The 20799-nt window shown below is 45.2% G+C and overlaps 1 protein-coding gene across 1 annotated transcript in view; it reads left to right on the top strand.

Moving 5' to 3' along the window:
• SGCD (sarcoglycan, delta (35kDa dystrophin-associated glycoprotein)) overlaps positions 1-20149 on the top strand; it is a gene marked incomplete at its 5' end in the record, with an annotated part of 197934 nt that extends 177785 nt beyond the window's left edge. The window contains 2 exons of the mRNA XM_012730045.1: positions 11257-11380; positions 12656-20149. Of these exons, the coding sequence (XP_012585499.1) occupies positions 11257-11380; positions 12656-12829 (298 nt within the window). The remainder of the gene's footprint in view (positions 1-11256; positions 11381-12655) is intronic.
• Between the last annotated feature and the right edge of the window lie 650 nt (positions 20150-20799).

Raw genomic sequence — 20799 nt, 5'->3', positions numbered from 1 at the left:
CACCCCTTCCCTACCTTGCCATCCTCAATGAACTCCCAGCCCTCCCCACCCACATCTCTTCCCCTTCTTCCCTTTCTGGTCCTACTTCCATCCCATCTTTGACCCTCCCTTCTCACTTTCTCCACCCCCCAACCCTCCCTTGCCTGCCCTGCCCACCTCATCCCTAGAAGCTCCTTTCCATCACCTCCCTCCCCATCCCATCCGAGTGCTCACACTCCCTTCCCCACTTCTTCCCCAACCCTTCTCACTCTGTCCCCTCTCTACTGCTCCCCATCCCTCCCTTCCCACCCCCCAATACAACCTTCCCTTACAATCCCTTCCCCACCCCATTCCTCCATTCCCACAGCAAATCCTCCCAGCCCTGCCCTTCCTGAATGATACCACCCTTCCCCAGCCATACCTTCTCTTCCCCACCCGATCCCTTTCTTCATATCCTACCCCACACCACCTCTGCCCTGCTTGTCCATTTCCCATCCCTCCCTGCCCATACCCCCACTCTTCCCCACCCCTCCCTTCCCAATCCCATGCTCACCTTTCTCACCTCTTCCCCTCCCTTCCTTTCCTCACCCCACCCCATATGCCCTTCCCCATTCACCATCTCCTCCCAGGATTCCCTTCACAGCCCCTTCCCCACCCCATTCCTCCCAAGCCCACCCTGCTCCCTTCCCCATTCACCAACCCCTCCCTTCCCTTCCCTACCCCATCCCTGCCCCACCTTAACCTATACCACCCTCCTCCCTTCCCCATGCTGTCCCCTACCACACCCTTCACCCCAGAGCCCTCCCTACTCTTTCCCCACCCTCTTCTCCCATTGCTCCTTCCCCATTCATGCTTACCCTGTTCTCCTCCCTCCCCCTTCCTCCTTTCCCAAATTACCTTCCCCCTTCTCCAATCCCACTATCACCTTCCTTTCTCCCCTCTCCTTTCCCCTTCTCTACTGGACCCTCTCCCTTTCCTTTCCCTCCCTTGCCAGCACTTTTGCCTTCCTCCTTATCCCCGCCCCCTCCCCCCAGTAAGACACACAATCAGTCCATCTTTATTATAAGGAAACTATCAAACATTGAGCAGGCGTGGCCAGGTCCAGCCTGGCAGGTCCAGTAGAGGTCCAGTTGCTCCAACACAGCTTCATAGCAGCCCTGGAATGAAGCCATTATCATCAGTGTTGAGCACAAACTGGATGCAGAATGAGAGGCCTCCCAGATATGTACACGCTCTTCTCGACCAGGGAAATTATGAAGCCTGGTGGCTAGGAAGCACGGTTGGATGGACAGCTGGACAGGCACATGGCCTGACCCATGACTGGTCTCTGACAGTCTGGCCACACACACACACACACACACCAGTGCAAGGTACCTCAGGGCACCTAGGAGGCTTTTAGTAGATGCCTTGAAGCCATACTATGTAAAATCCTAACCCAGAAATGTAGGGTAAGAAGGATTTCAGAAGAACTCAGTGTCAAGCCAAATGCTGACTGGAGAACAGCGCTCCAGGGTGGTGGTCACTGCACGTCCTACAAGCCCTCAGCAGAGGCCTCACCCCCGTGACTGCAGAGGCCTCACCCCCACGTGGCATCCTATCAAGCTGATGCGTGTTTAGAAGTGCAACGTGGCAGTAACCTTAAAGCACTCTTGCTGGAATAGGGATCCAAAGTTGAGCTAATAAATTGTAGATCCACAAGGAAATTGTTTGAGATACAATTTTAAAAGTTGTCTCAAAGAACACCACCCCCCTTCAGTAGACATGCTCCACTGATAAGGCCTCTCCTGGTCATCTGTGACTCGGCAGCTGCCTCTCTTTTCCTTCCTCCTTGTCCTAATAATTCTTCTTTTAAACTACAAAAATAATCTGCCCAATATGCTGGCTGTCCACACACACACACTGATGTCTCCAGGCCCACGGCACAGAAACGCAGCTGGCCCCCACTCATTACTGGACACACTGGGTCTGTGCCCCGGGTGGTCTTCATTCCCAAGCACTGACATTCTGGGATCGTGCTGTTTTTTCCCAGAACTAGCACCACCACCATGCTGCCCCATCAGAGATGTTGGGTCCCATATTTAAGTATCTGCACCTGCTTTTCACCCATCCCCGTGCCGTATACAGACAATTTAGAGACTACACAGTGGCGTCAGCTGATTGCGGCTGTCACCTGAGTGTTGAAAGCACTTCATGTGACCCTCAGTAAGCAGACATTGCCAAGTCATGGGCGCCGGCCAGTCTATGGAACCCCAAAATGTAGTTTACTTAACTTTTCCAGACCCCAGCAACCTGCCCAGCTGTGGAGGTGAGCCTACAGCTGTTCCCTCCCAGAGGCTGTCGCTCACCCTGCCCCTCCCACTAATCCCACCTATTTCACTCAGTTTTATGATGTTGTGAAGGTCACACCCCAAAGTAACAGAGGCCACTGTCTCCATTCTCCGAGGATGAGAGCAAAATGGGATCTCAGTTTGCAAGTGATTAATGTAGATTCTTATGATGAAGGAAATGAAAACAAGAAATCTGGATAAGTAATCACTATTTCAATAAAAACAATTTCAACGAAAAATGAGCTTCAAAAGGAGAGAACAAACCGATAATGCCAACAGTAAATAAATTATTCTCAGTTTCAAAACAGACCTTATGATAGCATTTCAGGTTTTGTGGGGCCTTTGGTTCATGATGCTGAGTGTGCCTGTGGAAGGGGTGTGTTTGCTCTCCGTGTCTCACAGGGTCCTGAAGTAAAATTTGAGGAGACCAGGGAAGGTCTCAAAGGCATCAGACTGTGCCTGACAATGCTGGTTCCACAGGGGGAAAAAATCCCCCTAGGGCTTCCTAAGCTGATACATCATGACCCCATTTCTCTGGGGCTTATCCTGGGCCAGACAGGAACTGTGGAAATCCCCAGAGGGCACAAGAGGCTGAGTCCTGGGGGGCTGCCCAGGCCTTTGCTCTCTCTGGAGCACCAGGACAAGACCAAGAAACGTCTGCTCTGGTGGGATCCCAGCTACTTTGCAACTTGACTATGAGTCACCGGCCACGCCAGGCACTCTGGAAATATAATGAGGACACAAACCCATCTTTGAGATTACACATGCCTGGGACCCAAAGTCAGCACACAGATACTCCGCCAGCTGGGTAGTCCACTCCTGCACTGCCCCCTCGCTAGCCCGGCACATCCACCTCCAGTCCAACACATCCAGGCCCAAAGCACCCTTCTCTAGCCTTGCACCCCACAAGTGTTCTGCTTGTAGCCCTCCCTGCTCAGGGGGCTGCCTGACACAATCTACCTATTACAAAATCCACAATACTGGGTATCATCCTTGATGCATTGCACCACATCACCGTCACCTTGGGAGACCCCACACTCTCCTGGCTACTATGCTCACAAACCTTTTGCTCCTCCTCATTTTCTCCACTCTGTAGTCATGTCTGTTTCTATCCTGTTGAGATTGTTACTGGGAGAACCCTACTCTAAATATACACTATAATAAAAGCATAGAAACAGATATCATTATATAGCATGTTATGTATATTACATATGTATAATCAATAGTTATATAGTTGTGTGTTTCTGTACATATGTGTGTGAGTGTATGTGTGTAGTATTAGGGTTCTCCTGATATAAATGGAACCAACAGGATATATGAAATAGATCTACAATATGTAAGGAATTGGTTCATAGGCTACAGAAGTTGAGAAGCCACAGCTGAAAACCAGGGAGAGCCGATGGCTTAAGTTGGAGCCTAAAGACCAATGTCCCTCTTCAAGCGACCAGGCAGGCAGAGTTCCCCCTTACTCAATCTTTTATTTGTTCTATTCGGATCTCCCATAGGTGGGATGTGGCCAACCACCTTAGGGAAAACAAGCTATTGAGTCCCCCCAATTCCCATCTTAATCTAACCCACACATCCCTGAGTAACCTCTGCCCCAAAATCTGGGCACCCCAGGGAACAGTCGCCTTGACAGAGGACATGAATCATCATAGGCAGCTCTGTGCGGAGACGTCAGACCATGCTGTGCATTCTCTTTTACCTCCCAGCTCAGCCCTCCATCTAAAGCTCTTTCTAACCTCCATATCGCCTGCAAGGCCCTGCTTGACAGACCTCTTCCCTCTTCTTACCATTCTGTATCAACCTTCCATCCCCCTGTAATCCACATGACTATTTTCCTCCAAGATGCCCCCGTGCGTGTTTCCCTCTGCTCAGAACACCCATCCTCCACCCTTCTCATCTTCACTCAGACACCCATATGTCAGCACATGAGCTTCCCAAAAGCCCAGCTCTTTGCACAGGACACCCTAGGGTATAAGTTCCTAGAATCCCTTGTATTTCTCCATCAAGGAGTCCTTTCCATCATAAGTAAATAATTGCTTCATACATCTCATCCTCAGTAGCACCCCAGCTCTCTAGAGTAAGGAGTCACATCGTTTACAATACGAACCCACCCAGCATTCCGCTAGAGGACTAGGAACTCAGTAAATGTCTGTTGGGCAAATAAATGAGTTGACTCCTAATAGACCTTCAAAACTCATCCAGATTCTATCAGTCTGTGACATAGGCCGCTTCTTTGTGTCCCCTTAGGCCTTGCGTAATAAATGTTTCTTAAATAAACCAGTAAGCTCCACAGTGAGAAGGAAGGGTTAGTTCAAAGTACTGCTTGGTGAGGGTCTGGCTGCCTTTCATCAAAGCAAGCCTCAAAAATATTTTATTCTAGAAAACAGAATATTTTCTAAGAGAAATGTAAATAATCCATCCATTTCTTAAGTCTTTAGAACACAAACCTAGAAGATTCTGCCTAGAGTTTTCAAATCAGGAAATAAAGACAGATGTCTAAAAGCTCAGCAGGGTCTTCCATAAAATTTTAAATATAAAATGAAGGGCTCGAGTTTCAAAGTCTTGCTTGAATTTAAAGGTGATGCTACATAGTTAAACAAACCCAAGTTTCTCCTTATATTTTGCAGGTATTTCTTTTTTTATTTCAACCCATCACTGTATTAAACTTGGTGCCACTGAGTATAGTGTGTTCAAACCTGCACAAGCACTTGCATCAGGATGACCTGGAAGGGTCTGTGGCACAGCAGTTCAGCTGGAACTGTGGTCCCTAGAATCCACCGGCCCCATCAGTGTGGTGGCCGAGGGCCAGAATGGTGGCAGTGAGTGGCAGCCATGTTCCTGTCACAGTGGGCACAGGTGCACAGGATATCACTTGCCACTCACCTTGGTCGTGTGGGGCAGCAGTGGGTCTTCAGCTCCTCTCCAACTCCTGGGCCAGATTCTCTTCCAGCTTTTCCTGCAGGGAATTGGAGACTCCGAAGAGTACATGGCCCCCGCGTCCCAGTTTGTCCTCACACGTCCTGCTGCACATCCTCCATTTCTTCCTGGCTGGCCTTCCTGCTGACTCCTGGCTCCTACATCAGATACAAGGACCACAGCCTAACACAGGCTGCTTGACTACCCCTCATACTCCATGAGGCTAGATGCCCACAGTCTCTGTGTGTGTGTGTGTGTGTGTGTGCGCGTGTGCGCGCGCGCTTGCTTGCACGTGTATACATCATTCATGGAGATTTGCTTTCTGTGACTGAATCCTGATTACTGAACATCTATAGAACTGGCAACTCTGAGGCAAGATCTGACTCTCAGAAAGTTGGCCTATCCAGGGTCTAGGTAGAGAGGGAGGGAGGGGAAAGCAGTAATAATTTCCAACCTTTAAAGATGAGGGGATGTCACTACACAATTCCACAATATTTTTTTTCTTTTTTGTTATTGAGGTAACATTGCTTTTCAACAGTATAGGTGATTTAGGGAAATATGGTCTCACCTCAAAGAATAGCAAAACTAAAGATTTGCCCCAGTAAAACCCACACTGAAGAAACATCAAGGATTTTCATGATGATCAAGAAAAAGGAAGATTTAAGATGAAAGAAAGTAGAAGATATATAGATATGTATAAATAAATAAAAATACTGATAAGCAATAGTCTTGTTGAATTAAATACCACAGAACCAAGCTATATAACAACACTGGCACATACTCATTAAAAGTACACTTGGACTGCTCTATCTAACAATAAATCTGTATGCAATATCATTAGGATATCAACCTTCCCAAGAATGCATTCAATAAAATTAACAAAACCTACAGTTTTTTAATATTATATGAAAGAAAAGAATTAGAGTAGCTAATATAAGCTATTTTCCCTTTTGTAAAAGAGTCACTCCAACTGATTTAAGACATAAATTTATGATACTGAAGACAATATGACCCTTGAGTGAGGCTAGACAAGTAGATCATAAAAACAGAAATAGTGAGTGTAGAAATAGATCTACACATATATGGTTATTTTTCCCCCAATAAATGATACTGCAACATTGGGGGTAAAATGTACCTCAACTCTAGCCTTAAAATTAAGTTAAGAAGGCCCTCCCTGGTGGTACAACCAGTTGGGATGAAGCACTGCAAGCTCGCCGCAGCCACTTCAGTGCAAGTTCGATCCCAGACCCAGAGATGACCCACGTGGCGCGGCAGACCTCTCCTGACCTGCCCGCTGCTCTTCTCACAGTGTACTTCATCGATCTGCCTGTTCTGTTCCTCACTCTGTCTCTGGTGAGTCCTCTCATCACTCCTGCACCTCTGGCCTGTACCCCAGTTCTGTATGAAAAAAATATTAAAAAAATAATAAAAGATTTAAAAAAAACTAATTCAAAATGAATCATAAATCTGAATGTAAAAGATAAAACTATAAATCTGCTAGAAGAAAGCATGGGAGACTATTCTGTGACCCTAAAGGCAATGGCTTATTAGTGAAGGCACAGTAAGCAATGTGCCTTGATTTTTGATAAATAGTCATTAAAACCTTTAAAATTGTTAAAAAAAAAAAAGGCAAGTCATAGATCAGGAACAAATTGTGTGTGTGTGTGTGTGTGTGTGTGTGTGTGTGTGTGTATGTAGGTGGAAAAAAAATGCTGCCCAGAAAACTGTCATCAATAGCAATACCAGCAACTCAACTCAACTCTAAAATAAAGTTGAGCAAAAGATTTAAGCAAATCTTCCCCAAAGAACATCTTTGAACAGCCAACAAGCACATGAAAAGCTGCTCAACATTAGTCATCAGGGAAATGAAAACCACAGTGAGGAGTCATTTTATAGCCACTACAATAGCTTTAATTACAGCAATATTGGTGATAAGAATGTAAAACTGGGCAATGATCTTGGAAAACAGTCTGGTAGTTTCATATGGCATTACTCATAATGTGTGTAATATATTATCCTAAAGATTAGCAGCTTAAACCTAGACATTTATTATGTCACAAGTGTGGGGGTCAGCAATCTGGGTGTAGATTCTGAGATGGATCAGTTGAGCTGTGGTTGGACCTATGATCTTTCAAATGCTTCATCTGGGACAGATCAATTCCAAAGGCACCCTTGTGGCAAGACTCCGTTCCCCACTGGCCTGGGATTTTCATGAGTTAGTGGACTTCCACGGAAGGTGGCTCCCTTCTTAGTGAGGGCCTGAGAGTACAAAGCTAAGCCGGAAGCCAGGTGTTTCTATGATCCAATCTCTTAGTTGGCACACCATCACCATTACCAAATTCTACTTATGTAGAAACAAGGTCCCTGTGTGAAACCAGGTCCCTGCGTAGCCCACAGCAAGGAGAGAACCATTCAAGGGTGTGGGGACCAGGGACCCAGGGCATTGGGAACCCACCAAGAGGCTGCCCCACCACACCTATTAGAGACACATCTATCTGACAGCATGGTAGTCACCCCCATAGTTACTACTTTTGTCCTTAAATAAGCCTTATACAAAAATACTCAAGGTTCTTCCTGCAAAATAATCCCAAACTGGAAACAACCAAGTATCTAATAACAGAGGGATTTGATAAAGGATATAAATTTTCGAGTATGAGGTAGATGAATGACTGAGTTTTGGGATGCAAAGTACAGCACAGCACTACAGCTAGAAACAATGTATCAGGAAGAAACTGCCAATACTTGCCGCATACACACAAACAGATAAAAGATATTTCACTGATGAATTCTAAATGATTTACAAACAAATGAAAAGATGCTTAGGTCCAATACTAATTTGGGAAATGCACATTTAAAAAACAATTGCAGGGGCCCTCCCTGGTGGCGCAGCGGGTTAAAGCGCAGCACTGAGAATCTAAAGCCACTTCCGCATGAGTTCGATTCCCGCCTGCCCCGGAGGTGACCACATGGCGCGGCAGACCTCTCCTGACCCGCCCGCTGCTCCCCTCAGCAGTGTACTTCGTCGATCTGCCTGTTCTGCTCCCCACTCTGTCTCTGGTGAAGCCTCTCACCTCCCCTGAGCTTCTGGCCTGTACCCCAGTTCTGTATCACAAATAAATAAAAATTTTAAAAAAAAAAAAAAAAACAATTGCAGCCCCTTTCAAGCTCATTTCATGCTGAGTAACCTCAAATGTTGGCAAGAATGAGGAACAACCAGAACTCCAGACTGGTGGGGCGGGAAGGTATCTCATCAGTCCTCCAACCTCCATTTTCTCAGCACTGGCCACTCCCCATCCCAGAGGCGTCCTAATGAAGACGGACGCATGTGCCCAGTAGCCAGCCAGAATCAGACTGTGCAAGAGGCACCAGTGCCTCCTCAGTCTTCTTCGGGCTCCTCATCACCCCGCTGTCCAGTGTCTGAGACAATAAGCCTGGCTTTGCATCAGCGGTTCTCAAAGTGGTCGCGAGGGCATGTTCACGCCGCCCCAGGCCTCTGTGTTAGAAACTCTGGGTAGAACCCAGTAGTCTGTTCAGTAAGGCTCCAGAGAGTGCTCCTGTTTGAGAACCACTGTGCTTGAGGAAGTGGCTCAGCTCTCCACCTCCCCTGCCCCCAGAGGCTCTTCCGGCCTCCTGGAGAGAGTGCATGTCCTCCCACTGGAGAAAATTCACTTCCAGAGGCCAGCAGCAGTCTCCTTCCAGGGGTCGCTGCCATCTGGAGGGACTGTGCAGTGGGTGAGGATCTAGGTTGGGATCGGACTGTATACGCTCAGCGTGTTTGCTCTGCTCTGTGCCAGCTTCATGAGCTCTGCTAGGAGTGTTTTTGGCAAAATGAACATGAGAACACATTCTTAAGAAGCCTAGCCCCAGAGGACTTTCAGATGAGCTATGAAACAGAAAGCCACTAACCTTTTTGTCTCTGCAGCCAGGAGGTTTTCATTTCTCCCGCCTTGCAGAATAATTCCTTGCCTCAGCCGTCTGGTACTTCCAGGGCTGAAAGGGGGCGGGCAGCAGGCATTTCTGAGTCCACGTCTATGGGTCTGGAGAAATGCCTGCTCATCTCCAAGCTCACAGAATGTGAGTGAGAAAAAGCGGGTTCCAAGGCCAGCCTGGTAAACCTCTCCGAGCTGCATTCATTGTTTTCCATTTCAATCTAGCCCTCCAACCCCATTGCAGAGCACTTTTTATGTGAATCATTCACTTTGAAAGAAAGCTACCAACCCAACAGGGACACATGCCCCAGGACCTAAAGGTTGATGGCTTCCACGTGGAGCCTTTTGGGGAGCAAGAAGAAAGACTGTGTCCTGGCATGTTGCGTCATCCACCACATGGGGCACAGGCACCTGACCCTTAATATATACAGACACTCCTCTTCCAGAAAAGCAATGCCAAATGCATGTGGGAAAAGGTGTATTCAATTATAAGGCACAGCATTCTCTATGGTGGGCAGGACAGCAGCCTGGTGGTTCTGGAAGTGAGATGTTGTAGGGACAATCTACTGGCTTTGGTGTCTCCTGAACTTGGGTTTGGTCTCGGGTATGCCCTCATGATGGATGTGTGGCCCCACGATGGTCACTGAAGCTTGGTGCCTTCTCTAGCTGTCCCATCAGGCTGGAGAAGCAGCCAAGGGGATTTCTGTGAGGATTAAAAGAGCTACACAGAGAGCTCTTTGCATAGTACCTGCTCAATAAACACTGCTGATATTGGTGGCAAGAACTGAGACTAACAAAAGGGTCAGACTGGGTTCTCAATGGCTGAGTAAGTACAGGTGTAAAGACCTTTCCTAAGGAACTTGTGCAGTGCTCGATGGGAAATGTTACCAGTCAAAGTTTATTTGGAGGATGTCTTGGTGTGAAGGACCCTGGACTAGGGGAAAAGAGGGATGAAACTGGACTTGTTCAGGCTGCTCCTAGTGAACTAGCACAGAGCGGGGAGAAATGGTGGATTAAACACTGACAACCTGATGAAATGAGAAGAGAACAGAACAGAGAAGAGGAGAGAAACTGTCAGGGGGAGCGTGCCCTGGGAAGGCGGAGAGCTGAGGGAGCAGGCAGTGTTACCAGAAGAGAGCATGTGCGCTAGGAGAGGGACTAAGTCAGCCCCATCCTACAGGAGAAAAACCAAGAAAATGGAAGAAAATCGCCTTCATATTTACAGCAGAGGAGGAGCTCAGGTGGGGCTCCTCCTCTGAGGAGGGCAGGCTGGCAGCCTAGGGCACTTCCATGGACTCGGGTACCAACATCCTCCTCAAGGTACTGGCAGGGGTGTGAGAAGAAACACCAATCACAAATGAGTCAGCCTTAATCAGAGACGGAACCACACCTGGCCTAGCCCCTGCTTGAGGAAGGTTGGCACCACTTACTGAGGCCCAGTGTGGGGGCCCATCAGTGGCTGAGGGGTTCCAGGTCCTCTTTTGACAGCTGGCATAATAAAAATAGTAACAACACAGTTATAGTTAAGGTATATGGTGTATTTGGCATGTGCAGGTACTGTTTGAAGCCCTTACAGAGGAGGAAACTGAGGCTTTGAGGAAACTGAGGCTTTGAGAAGAAAGAAAGATAGAACTCCCCTAGAATATACAGTGGCAGCCTCCTGGCTCTAGCCCAGCATGTTTGACTCCTAGGTCTGTTTTCTTAGCCTCTCTCTGACTGCCCCATGGGAGACACAGAAAGCAGGGCATAGTAGAGGAAGGCCTACCAATTTCAGGAAACTCAGTTTAGACCTGGGATTGCCTTACTCTCAAAATGAAGAAAACTTAAGTGTTTGGCTACTTATACCAATAAAACAATGATTGTGTAGAAGATCAAGTGAAGCAGGATTCTAGAACCTTCCTTTAAGCTTTAAAATATGCCACAAAGATAAAGCCCAGATTCTACTTTCTCCCTCATAAACATGAGGTTTCATAATGTGAAGTTAGCTAGGCTTCTCGGTCTAATACTAAAGTGCTGTCCCAATACTCTGAATGTCAACTGTTTCTTGAATTTACCAATATGCTGCCATGCAATGTTTGATCCTAAGTCTTATATTTCAGGCTGGAGTCCCCAACCCGGTCTCTGGTGATGGAGGCCCCAAAAGGAGTAGAAATAAATGCAGAAGCTGGCAATATGGAAGCCACCTGCAGGACGGAGCTGAGACTGGAATCCAAAGACGGGGAGGTAGGGAGGAGGAGTACCAGCAAGCCAACAAAATCCCCCCAACCCTGCACTCAGTCCTACACTGTGGCAACAAAAGGAACCAACCAGAAGGTTTTATTTCTGAAAGAGATATGTTCGACAACATCATTATCAGCCAAAACCACAACACGGAGAGGTTTTCCATCATTATTTGTACAGTCTCTGGCAGGTGTAGAATTCTACGTGCTGCTGTAAAATGCAAGGCTATTTCCAAATTCTCTTATGACACCTTAAAATAAGACTTAGGGGGACAGCATAAGTAAGATGTATGGCACACACATCTGACTACAGATAAACTTAATTTACTTGTAGTGATTTTAAAAGTTTATGTTGCATGTTTCTATTTTCATTGAGAATGGAGTGTCAAATTCAGCCTCTATTGCAAATGTGAACTTAAAATTGGGGAAACTAGTCAACACGAGGATGAAAGATCACAGATGTATTAGTGTTCTTGCCCCAGTATAATCTCACTCGGGTGTGCATAATTAGCTGCTTGTGTTTTTACAACTCTTGTAAGTCAGGTCCCCAAAGAAAATAGGATTCAACTGCAAACATTTTTTAATGCCTTCATCCTGCATGTCAGCAAACTTTCCGATTTAAATTTCTTTTTTAAAGGAAAAGCGTGATTTTATTTTTAAAGCAAAGCACTGTTCCATCCTTCATATCTATACAAAAGTTACCCATCTCCACTGGCCAGAAGCCGGATTTGGCATTTCAGATTTGGCATCTGCTCTATTTTTTTTTTATTTAAACAAGGCAGTTCAGAGCACTGAGTAATGAGAATTGTTTCCTCCAAAAGCCACGCACTTCCAACCGCACCCAGTTAAAAATGGTGGCTCCATCACCATTGCAGTTTACAACTATCAAACCCTTGACTCTAGAGGAATGGATTATAATCACAAACATCATTTAAGAGAAGAGCATGCTGCCTATTCTGGAAAACTTGCCCTCCACACAGGCATATCTATGGTATGAATCCCATACTCGAGATTTCCAGAGAAAGTTCTAGGGCTCTATTCACCCGCACATAATCTACCTTTGATGAACGCTAATCTAGACAGTATAGAACATAAGCCTCCTCCACAGGCGTGGGGACTTCATCTGTCTTGTCTGGCCCAGGAACCCCAGTCCAGGCATGATGAACACACAGTGGGTGCTCTCACAGTTGATGTTCATCATCCAGCTACTGTTTGGGGACGTCAGACAAGTGAGTGGCAGCCTCTAACTGGTCCTTTCCTTTCTGTTCATGCTTTCCAGATTAAGTTAGATGCTGCAAGAATCAAACTACCTAGGCTGCCTCACGGATCCTACACAGCTGCAGGGACCAGGCAGAAGGTCTTTGAGATCTGCGTCTGCTCCAATGGGAGGCTGTTCCTGTCCCAGGCAGGAACCGGTTCCACTTGTCAGATAAACACAAACGTCTGCCTTTGAAAGACTGTCCATGGGGACATGGACGGCAGCATAAAAGCCTTTTCCTGGCTTCAGACACTGGCTGCCAGCTATTTTTACTAGAAACACAGAAGGCCTATCAAAGCCTTGTGTGTGTGTGTGTGTGTGTGTGTGTGGCTTGTGTGTACGTGTGAATGTGGGGCGTGGCTGGGTGGATATAAATATATATAAATATATATAAATAAATATATATATATCCTCTGTATAAAATGAGGTTTCAGTACAAAAGGAACCATGGGTGACCCTGTGATATCCTCCCTCATCTCCATCCCCTGCCCCAACCACCATGCACACGATCGACTCTCTCTCCACACGATTCTCCTAGATACCCCACTAGCCCTTCCGAACCCCTCATTGCTCTGGACACTTTGGACTGTTCACCTGTAGGGTTGAATGATGGCCTGCCTTCTCCTTCACTGCCATCGCAGGTCGTGATGGCGGGAATCTCCGAGTACCCTCGTGCGCGGCAACCTGGCCCATCCAAACAGATCTTTGGGTTCCCTTTTATCTTGAGGGAAGCAACCCACTTCTCCCTCTTCCAGTGAAGGCTGGGACCGAGCAATAGAAGTCACCCAGAGAAACTCAAAACAGCCAAATGTAAAGAGGCTTCTGAGTTGGGTGAATGAGATAGATGGATTTTAGCCAAGTGGAGTGGCTCATCCAACTCCTGCTCTCTTGCTTCCTTCAAACTCACATATTATCCCTCAGTCCAAATAGGAGCTGTAAATCAGCACAAAATAGCACTGCAGCTGCTCCTCGGTCGGCTGGAAGCAGCTCAGCGGCCCGTCAGGCAGACAGTAAATGGGTGGTATGTCTCTGTTTAAAGGGAAAAAATGGCTCAAAATCTGTTATGTCCTCATTTCTGACTTTATCTAACAGAGTCCAACCAAAATGATCGGTCCATCAAAATCTCTTCAGAGTGCTACCCCATCCTCAGAGAAGCCCTTAGTGATGGTGTTGAGTTCAGATGAGCAGAGGGGATTAATTCCAGTAATATGTTACCTGGAGAGGGGAAGTAATTTATAGACACTCCTTTTGTTTTTACAGGCAAAGTTTGGCCCTTAAATCTCCTTATCACTCTTTTTCAGTATTGGGGTATTCACTTTCCTAAAACCCCCCCTTATGTTTTCCCCAAAGAGAGAGAGCCAAAAGCCACTAATTTAAAATCTGACATAACCCCAGAAGTGCTAGCTAAGAATTAACATCAATGGAGTCAAACTAATCAGATCCTGTGTCCAGCAGCATCCATACCCCAGAGAGGAGAGCAACTTCGCATTCCCGCCATCACGACCTCTCGCCCCACCACCTTCATCATCACTTTCAGGGTCACCCTGGCCAGCTCTTGTGCTGGGACGGGGGATTACACCATCTCTGTTCAAAGAGGGGGAACCGTGCCTATGCCTTAAGTCAATGCACTCAGCAAGGAGAAGCACATCCTATTTATCTTGGTGTTACCTGTAGTTTATTTTGGGTAATTACAGGGGAATGGGTTAGTAATGTCCGGCATGTCTGCAAAGCCTATTGAAAACCATGTGGCTGATGACTGGCCTCTGTGGAGCCCAGACTGGACACGACATTGGCTTGGATGCCATTTGGGCAGGGTGGCCCCATGATCCTAATTGAAGTAGTGTGCGAAGGCCTGAATGGCATTTGTTTCTTCCTCCACTAGTTTCTCATTTTTGTTACTTCCCAAGCAGGGGGAAATGGCAATGGGAGATGAGTAAGAGCTTCCAGATGGTTGCCAACCAAGCAACAGGCTGAGGTTTGCACACCAGGATGGAGAAGCAAGTGTATGTTGCTTAGTCAAGTGACTAAGGGATGAGGGGTGGTGTCTAACCTGGCCAGTGGCCCCGCTGACTTCTAGAACCCAGGCTCTCTGTAGTCACTTGTGCTCTATGTCCTATGTAGAACTGGGTGGTTCAAGGGCAAGATCCTAAGATCAATTTGCTGGTCCCGCTAGGGTCTAACGAGGATAATCAAAGATGTCAAGTCACTCTGGATTGGCGTCATTTAGATCCTGTAGGGCCTTGCTGGTAGAAAGCACGTGGACCACACAACAGGCTCTGTCAATCCAAGAATGTCCCTCCTTGGCTCCTGGGAGAGCCTGCCCATAATTAGCCAGAGAAAGAGGATAACTGTGTGATCCACTGTGGCTAAATCCCTTAAGGCAAAGTTTTTTTAAGCAGACAGATCATTTCTGCATTTTACCATCTCAATACACAACATATAGATGATAAGACAAGGAAATGTTCCCTGAACCTTTGTCCTCTGATTTTGTTCTAATTGTTACATTAAAGGCTGAGATCAGCCTCCTTGGGAATTTTTTATGTCAATAAAAAGGACTTATAGGATCCTACTTCTAAAACTTACTTCTAAAAGTAATTGGATCATCATTAGAAAGAAAATAATACCCACCACCATGAATAGAAGCCAACCACCCAAGGGAATAGACACTCTGATTTTTATTTGTGTGATTATGTCAGATAGTATGCAGGAAATTCAGCATGGATCAAATTATGTATTTCAGTTCAGGCTTTAAAATTTCAGTTTAATACATTCTAAATTCTTCAATGTAAAGCTTTTCCCCCTATCTTCCTCCAAGTAAATTATTTGTCCATGGTCATAAGAGAAAGTTTTACGTGAATTCTGGGGAAAAAAAAATAATATATCTTTTGCATTAAAATCTGGTAACCATTAATTTTAAAAAATGAGATTCTTTCGTTCTCAAGATTTATATGTAATATCTTCTAGACAGCCACATCTTTCAGGACATCAAGCAGCTGTGATGTGACAAAGCACTCAAATGAATCTCCTGTGTTCTAGAATTTCTAGGGTGTTACTATTCAGCAGATTCTTATCAATTAAAACTTGATCTCCAAATATATGTTTAGAACTGAGTTCTATTTGTTATTTGCTCAATAAGTCATAGAAGTTCTGACTTGGGAATGTACTGGAGTTTTTCAAAAAGTGTTCCTGGTGCCATATATGTAGGTGATGCCAGGTAGTATGAGGCTTTTTGATTGTTACATTACAAAGGGAAAGACCTTACAGATTTGTATTGCCTTTGAACTCCTTGAAGGTCAGTTCTCCTTTGGAAAATTTTCATTGTCTGCACAGCAACCATAGACCAAAGATGGCTCAAGGTTTGACCCTAGCACAGGGGTCGGGAGGCGCTGCGGGTCCCTAGATCAAATCTGGCTCCCCACCTGTCTTTGTCACTGATGTTGCCCAGATGTATGGCCATCCCCTACCCCCTCCACTTCATGGTGTCTGTGGCTGACCAAACCCTCCAACAGAAGAGTTCAGTGGTTATACCAGACACCTTGTGATCTACAAAGCATGAAACCCTTACTATTTGGCCCTTTTGCAGAAAAAGTTTGCCAACTCCTGAGGTTGAGGTGAAGCATGGGATATGACTGATGCAGTGCAGAGGACCAAACCTCACACAGCACGGCATGAGACACCAGCCCCACATGTGCTTGAGAATAGAGATACTGGTTACAAAAGGCAAGCTGATGGGCGGGTGAAAGGGATTGCTTTGTCTGAGAAACACAGGCATGTGGGATTCTTGGGGACAGATTAGGGGAAGGCTAAGTGGAAAAGGAAAGCTGTGATCCTCTAGGGCTTTTTCCAGAAGATCCTGACTTCTTAAATGATTTCCATAGTCAGCATCACATCTAACAGGCCTAGTGTTTCAATCTAGAATCTCTTTGCTCAAGAGACCATTTCTGCTAGCCTCGAGAGTTCCACCCCACCTTCACCTAGTCCAGAAAGATGCCTAGCCCACAGGGCTCCTGGGAATGCATCTGACTCACGGGTCTGTCTGGCGCCCATCACCCCAGTCACTGGTACTTGCACTGGCCTTACTGGTCCTAAGACTACACCAGGAGTGAAGGGCTGGTAGGACCAATAAATGATTAGGAATATTGGACAAAGCATCTTAAAGCACATAGGGAGGAAAACTATAATAAGACTCATGAAGCATTTCCTGGGAAGATTGAGATTAATGTCAATTTGATTTTATTTCCAAGGATCTGGGTCTTTGTTCTTTGGTAAAGGAAACACAGAAAGCCCTTGTTTTAATTCAGCCATCTGACTCTGTGTGATAAGATCAGTTCTTAGCTGGCTCTTGTCCCTAACAGGCACCCCCCTGCTAACCCAGGGCTTGACATTCATATTCAATATCATTAAAATCACATCAGATGTGCATGAGTCTTTGTAAGGATGAGTATTCACATTAGGAAGGAGAAGTTGGGATTTTTATCAGCTTTCTTTCTTTTTTTTTTTTTAAACAATCACTATTGACCAGACCTTAACCAGCATCTCTTGCAACAGCAGTCTCACCCTAGAGCGAGGTGAGAATACATGATTATTTATTTTAGGCAAAGGTATCATGACATTTGGACCAAAGAGGTCAACAGATCCCTGGAAGCACCTTTTATTTCACCATGAAAGGTGAAGATCTCATTCAAGTGAACTGTAAACAAGATCCTTTTTCCCAAACCAGGAAATTTTAGACACAAAAACCACTAGCCGAGTAGCTCCTGAAAGGACCCATGTGTTGCATCTCAGCAGCAAGTGGGCAAACAGTTACCCTGAAAGATCTAACCTTACAAAATAGGCGTTTGATCTCAAAGGTAAACTGTCTCTTTTGGTCTTTCCTCACTTTCTCCTCCACCAGTTCCAGCCCCTTTCCATTAGAAGAGTGAAAAGGGCTGTCTTCAGGATGGCAGATACATCTCTTTCTTTGCAGACATCACTATTCAAAATCATACAGCTGCCTCTGCAGGTCTTCACAAAGCTACCCCACTGAGAAGGACAAGCTCTCTGAAACCCACCGCTTCATTAGCACAGAGCACCACACATGTCAGCACTTCCAAAAGCAATGCGCTTTCTAGGGTTTTCAAAGGCTTACTTCCTAGTGGGGGTTCTTGAAATTTCTCAAGGCAGGTTTGAATGCAAAGGGAAATAATTACGATTGGGTGGTCCCTGTTGTGCACACATTTAATGAAAATATCCCATTTGGAGAGACCTGCTAACATATGCCATTCTGTTTGGGTTGACCTTCCCTCCCGGCCCCCTTCCTTTGCTATATATTGACAAAGAAGGAAATTAGCATCTTCCTTGGAAAAAGAAAAGTTCAAGAATATATAAGCCCTGTACACAACAGAAATGGGTATCATCACAGTACTGATATTATTAAATCCATCAATAAACAGTCTCAAACATTCAACAGCAAAGCTAACTGCTAATGCACAACCTTCTGCTGGCAAGTGGTTTTGCCAGTGCTGCTTCTATAGGATTTCTGATTGAAACAGAAAAAAGGGAAAAGCTGCTTTAGGCAAAAAGCACATATAGAGTCCAAGTCACCTTTCATCAGAGGGAGACTGAGCTGAGACCCAAATGCAGACTTCCTTACTTGGGGATAAAGGGATTTTGCTTCATGGCTGAGTACTAGCTAAGATCAGTTCAATAAGCAGAAGTGAGAAGGAAGCATTTGTTTCCCCTAAAATCCACTCTGCATTCCTGGGGTTATCTAGCCATTCCTGTTTATCCAAAGTCTTGACAGTCTGTCTCTACACTTTGGCTATTTTTATGGAACCAGAGATAACTCAAATTTCTTAAGCAAGAAATCCCAAGCTGATCAGTGGTTTACTGAGGAGCAGAACAGCAAAGGATTTTTCTGATTGCAAGAAGATGATCTTTGTCAACAAGGAAGATGCTGATATTTCTTTATCCCCGTATTCATTTAATTCATGAGTTTATAATTTGGGGGCGGGGAGGGTCATAGGGTCTTGCCAACGGAGAAAAGTTCTGAACCACAAAATCCCACATAAAACCAAATAAGTTCTCTTGAACCAACACCCTAAGACATGTCAAGAGTTGGAATCTGTTCTCTAATTATAATAATTTTTTACTAACTAGCTAATTAAGCACCTGCTATGTGCTAAACCTGCATTCCTTATTTCATCTTCAAAACAATTCTTTGGATTCAGTCCTATTATAATGCCAATTTACTCATGTAGAAACTGAGTCCTATAGAGGTTAAGACACTTGTGTAAAGTTACCAGTTAGAAAATGACAGAGGTGGCATGTTGATCTCAATGCAGAACTCTGTGCTATCAAGTCACCCACAGATGAGCTATCTTTCAGTTGTTGAGAACTGTCTCTTACCAGTTGAGATGTGTCTCCCTCTTGAGTAGGTGAGGCTGAGAAGGTTTCTCTTATCCATGGCCGCATCCAATACCAAAGTAGAGATCCCTAGTTGGAAATATATAAGGTCTGTTGAATAATGGAATCTAGAACCAAAAGATGTTATTTTTTCCATGTGAGACTCTAAGTCAGGTTTCTTGTCCTTATATATTGAAAGATATATAGGTTGCCAGTCTTATATTTAAGAGAAAACTTTAATATTCAGTGACCCAAATATTAAATTAACAAATTAACACCTCTGCACACCTAGATCTCCTTCCCTTATTTCTCACTTCAAAAGGCAAATGTCTTTTTTTGAGTGGTCTCTGATGCCATTTAGTTATTGTACCTAACTTGTGGCAAAACTCAAGAACCAAATAGAAGTAAACTCATGCTCCATGGCTATCCCTGCCTCCCTGCAAGAACAGAGTAGAAGGATGTACACTAGACATTCATTACCCAAGCTGGCCTTATAGGCCCTCCAGGCTTGAGTCCCACAAATTTACCCAGCAGTCATCACTGATGGAGCACACTTTCCCTATAAGACAATTCTCGCCAAGTGCCCAGGCCGGCACTACAGTTGGAAATGAGACCCACTTGCCAACGCTTGTAGAACCAGTGGTATACTTTACCCTTGACCCTGTTCGATTATACTGGTGTCCTAGATTCACAAACCAGCTTGGTGGCATTCCAACTAAGAAAGGAGAGATGAGTGCATCTGCAGTACCTTACAACTTGGTGTCTTTGGAGCACTTTCATCTTCTCAGCAAAGGGAACAGTATTTGATGTCTATGAGTTAAAGGACCTAAAGTGGCTTTGAAGAATTGACTCAGCCATTGACCGTCTATGGCTGTGCTAAGGTCATACAGTTAAACTGCCCCACCCTGAGCTGAGACACCACAGCAGCAAAGAGGTTGGGGGGGCATCCTTATCTGCTTTTCTTCAACAACAGGTACCTGAAACATGGGTGGTAGTGTGAACTGAGCTCACCAGCTTATCAATCCCAACAGGTTGAGCCCCCAGGGCCAGCCAGGCTTATGCGTCCTCATTTCACTCAAACTTCCCACACACCTTAGTAAAGGTGATTAGATAAAAAAAAAAAAAAAAAAAGTGTCAAATACCCTGATTTAGAATAAATCACTCATAGATTTTCTTCTAGTGATGTGTTTATCCCAATCAGGAGTGGGTGCCTTTTAAGGACTGTCCATGACTAAATGACCAGGACCAGAAATCAGGTTTCTTGATAGAAAAAGGAAATCCTTCTGGCAAAGTAGAAAAAAATGGGCAAATCTGAACTTGGAGTGAACACATGATTGGCCTAATTTGCATCCAATGTTTGGGTGAGGGGGGAATAGAGTTTCCCATTTTGTTAACTACTTCCCAAGTCAAGTTTTTCCTCTTTGAGGCCTTGCAGCAACAGAAACATGCCTCTTAAGGAGATCACGTGGGAGAAGGGCGAGCACACCCATTCTGTGCTGGCCAGGTGCTCTGCTGGAGAAGTCAGAGTCCAGGGCTTTGAACAAAAAATTACAAGGTCGTAGAAGCCCCATATGTTTGGGGGGTTTGAAAAAGGAATCCCATTCCATAAAGTAGTTGAGTTCAGCCTTTGGGTTATTTTTGGTTTGGTTTAGTTTTTCTCCAAGTTTGGTATGATATGAGAAGAACTTTTTAATTTGGTTTCATTTTGAATAACATCAATCCTTGCACACTCTATGCAAAAATTTTGTAAGCATTGCAATAATGCTATGAATTACAAGAAC

This window comes from Condylura cristata, unplaced genomic scaffold (assembly GCF_000260355.1).
Source record: "Condylura cristata isolate star-nosed mole 26May11 unplaced genomic scaffold, ConCri1.0 scaffold00026, whole genome shotgun sequence".
NCBI classification, from domain to species: Eukaryota; Metazoa; Chordata; class Mammalia; order Eulipotyphla; family Talpidae; genus Condylura; species Condylura cristata.
This window is presented reverse-complemented; position numbering and strand designations above follow the sequence as displayed.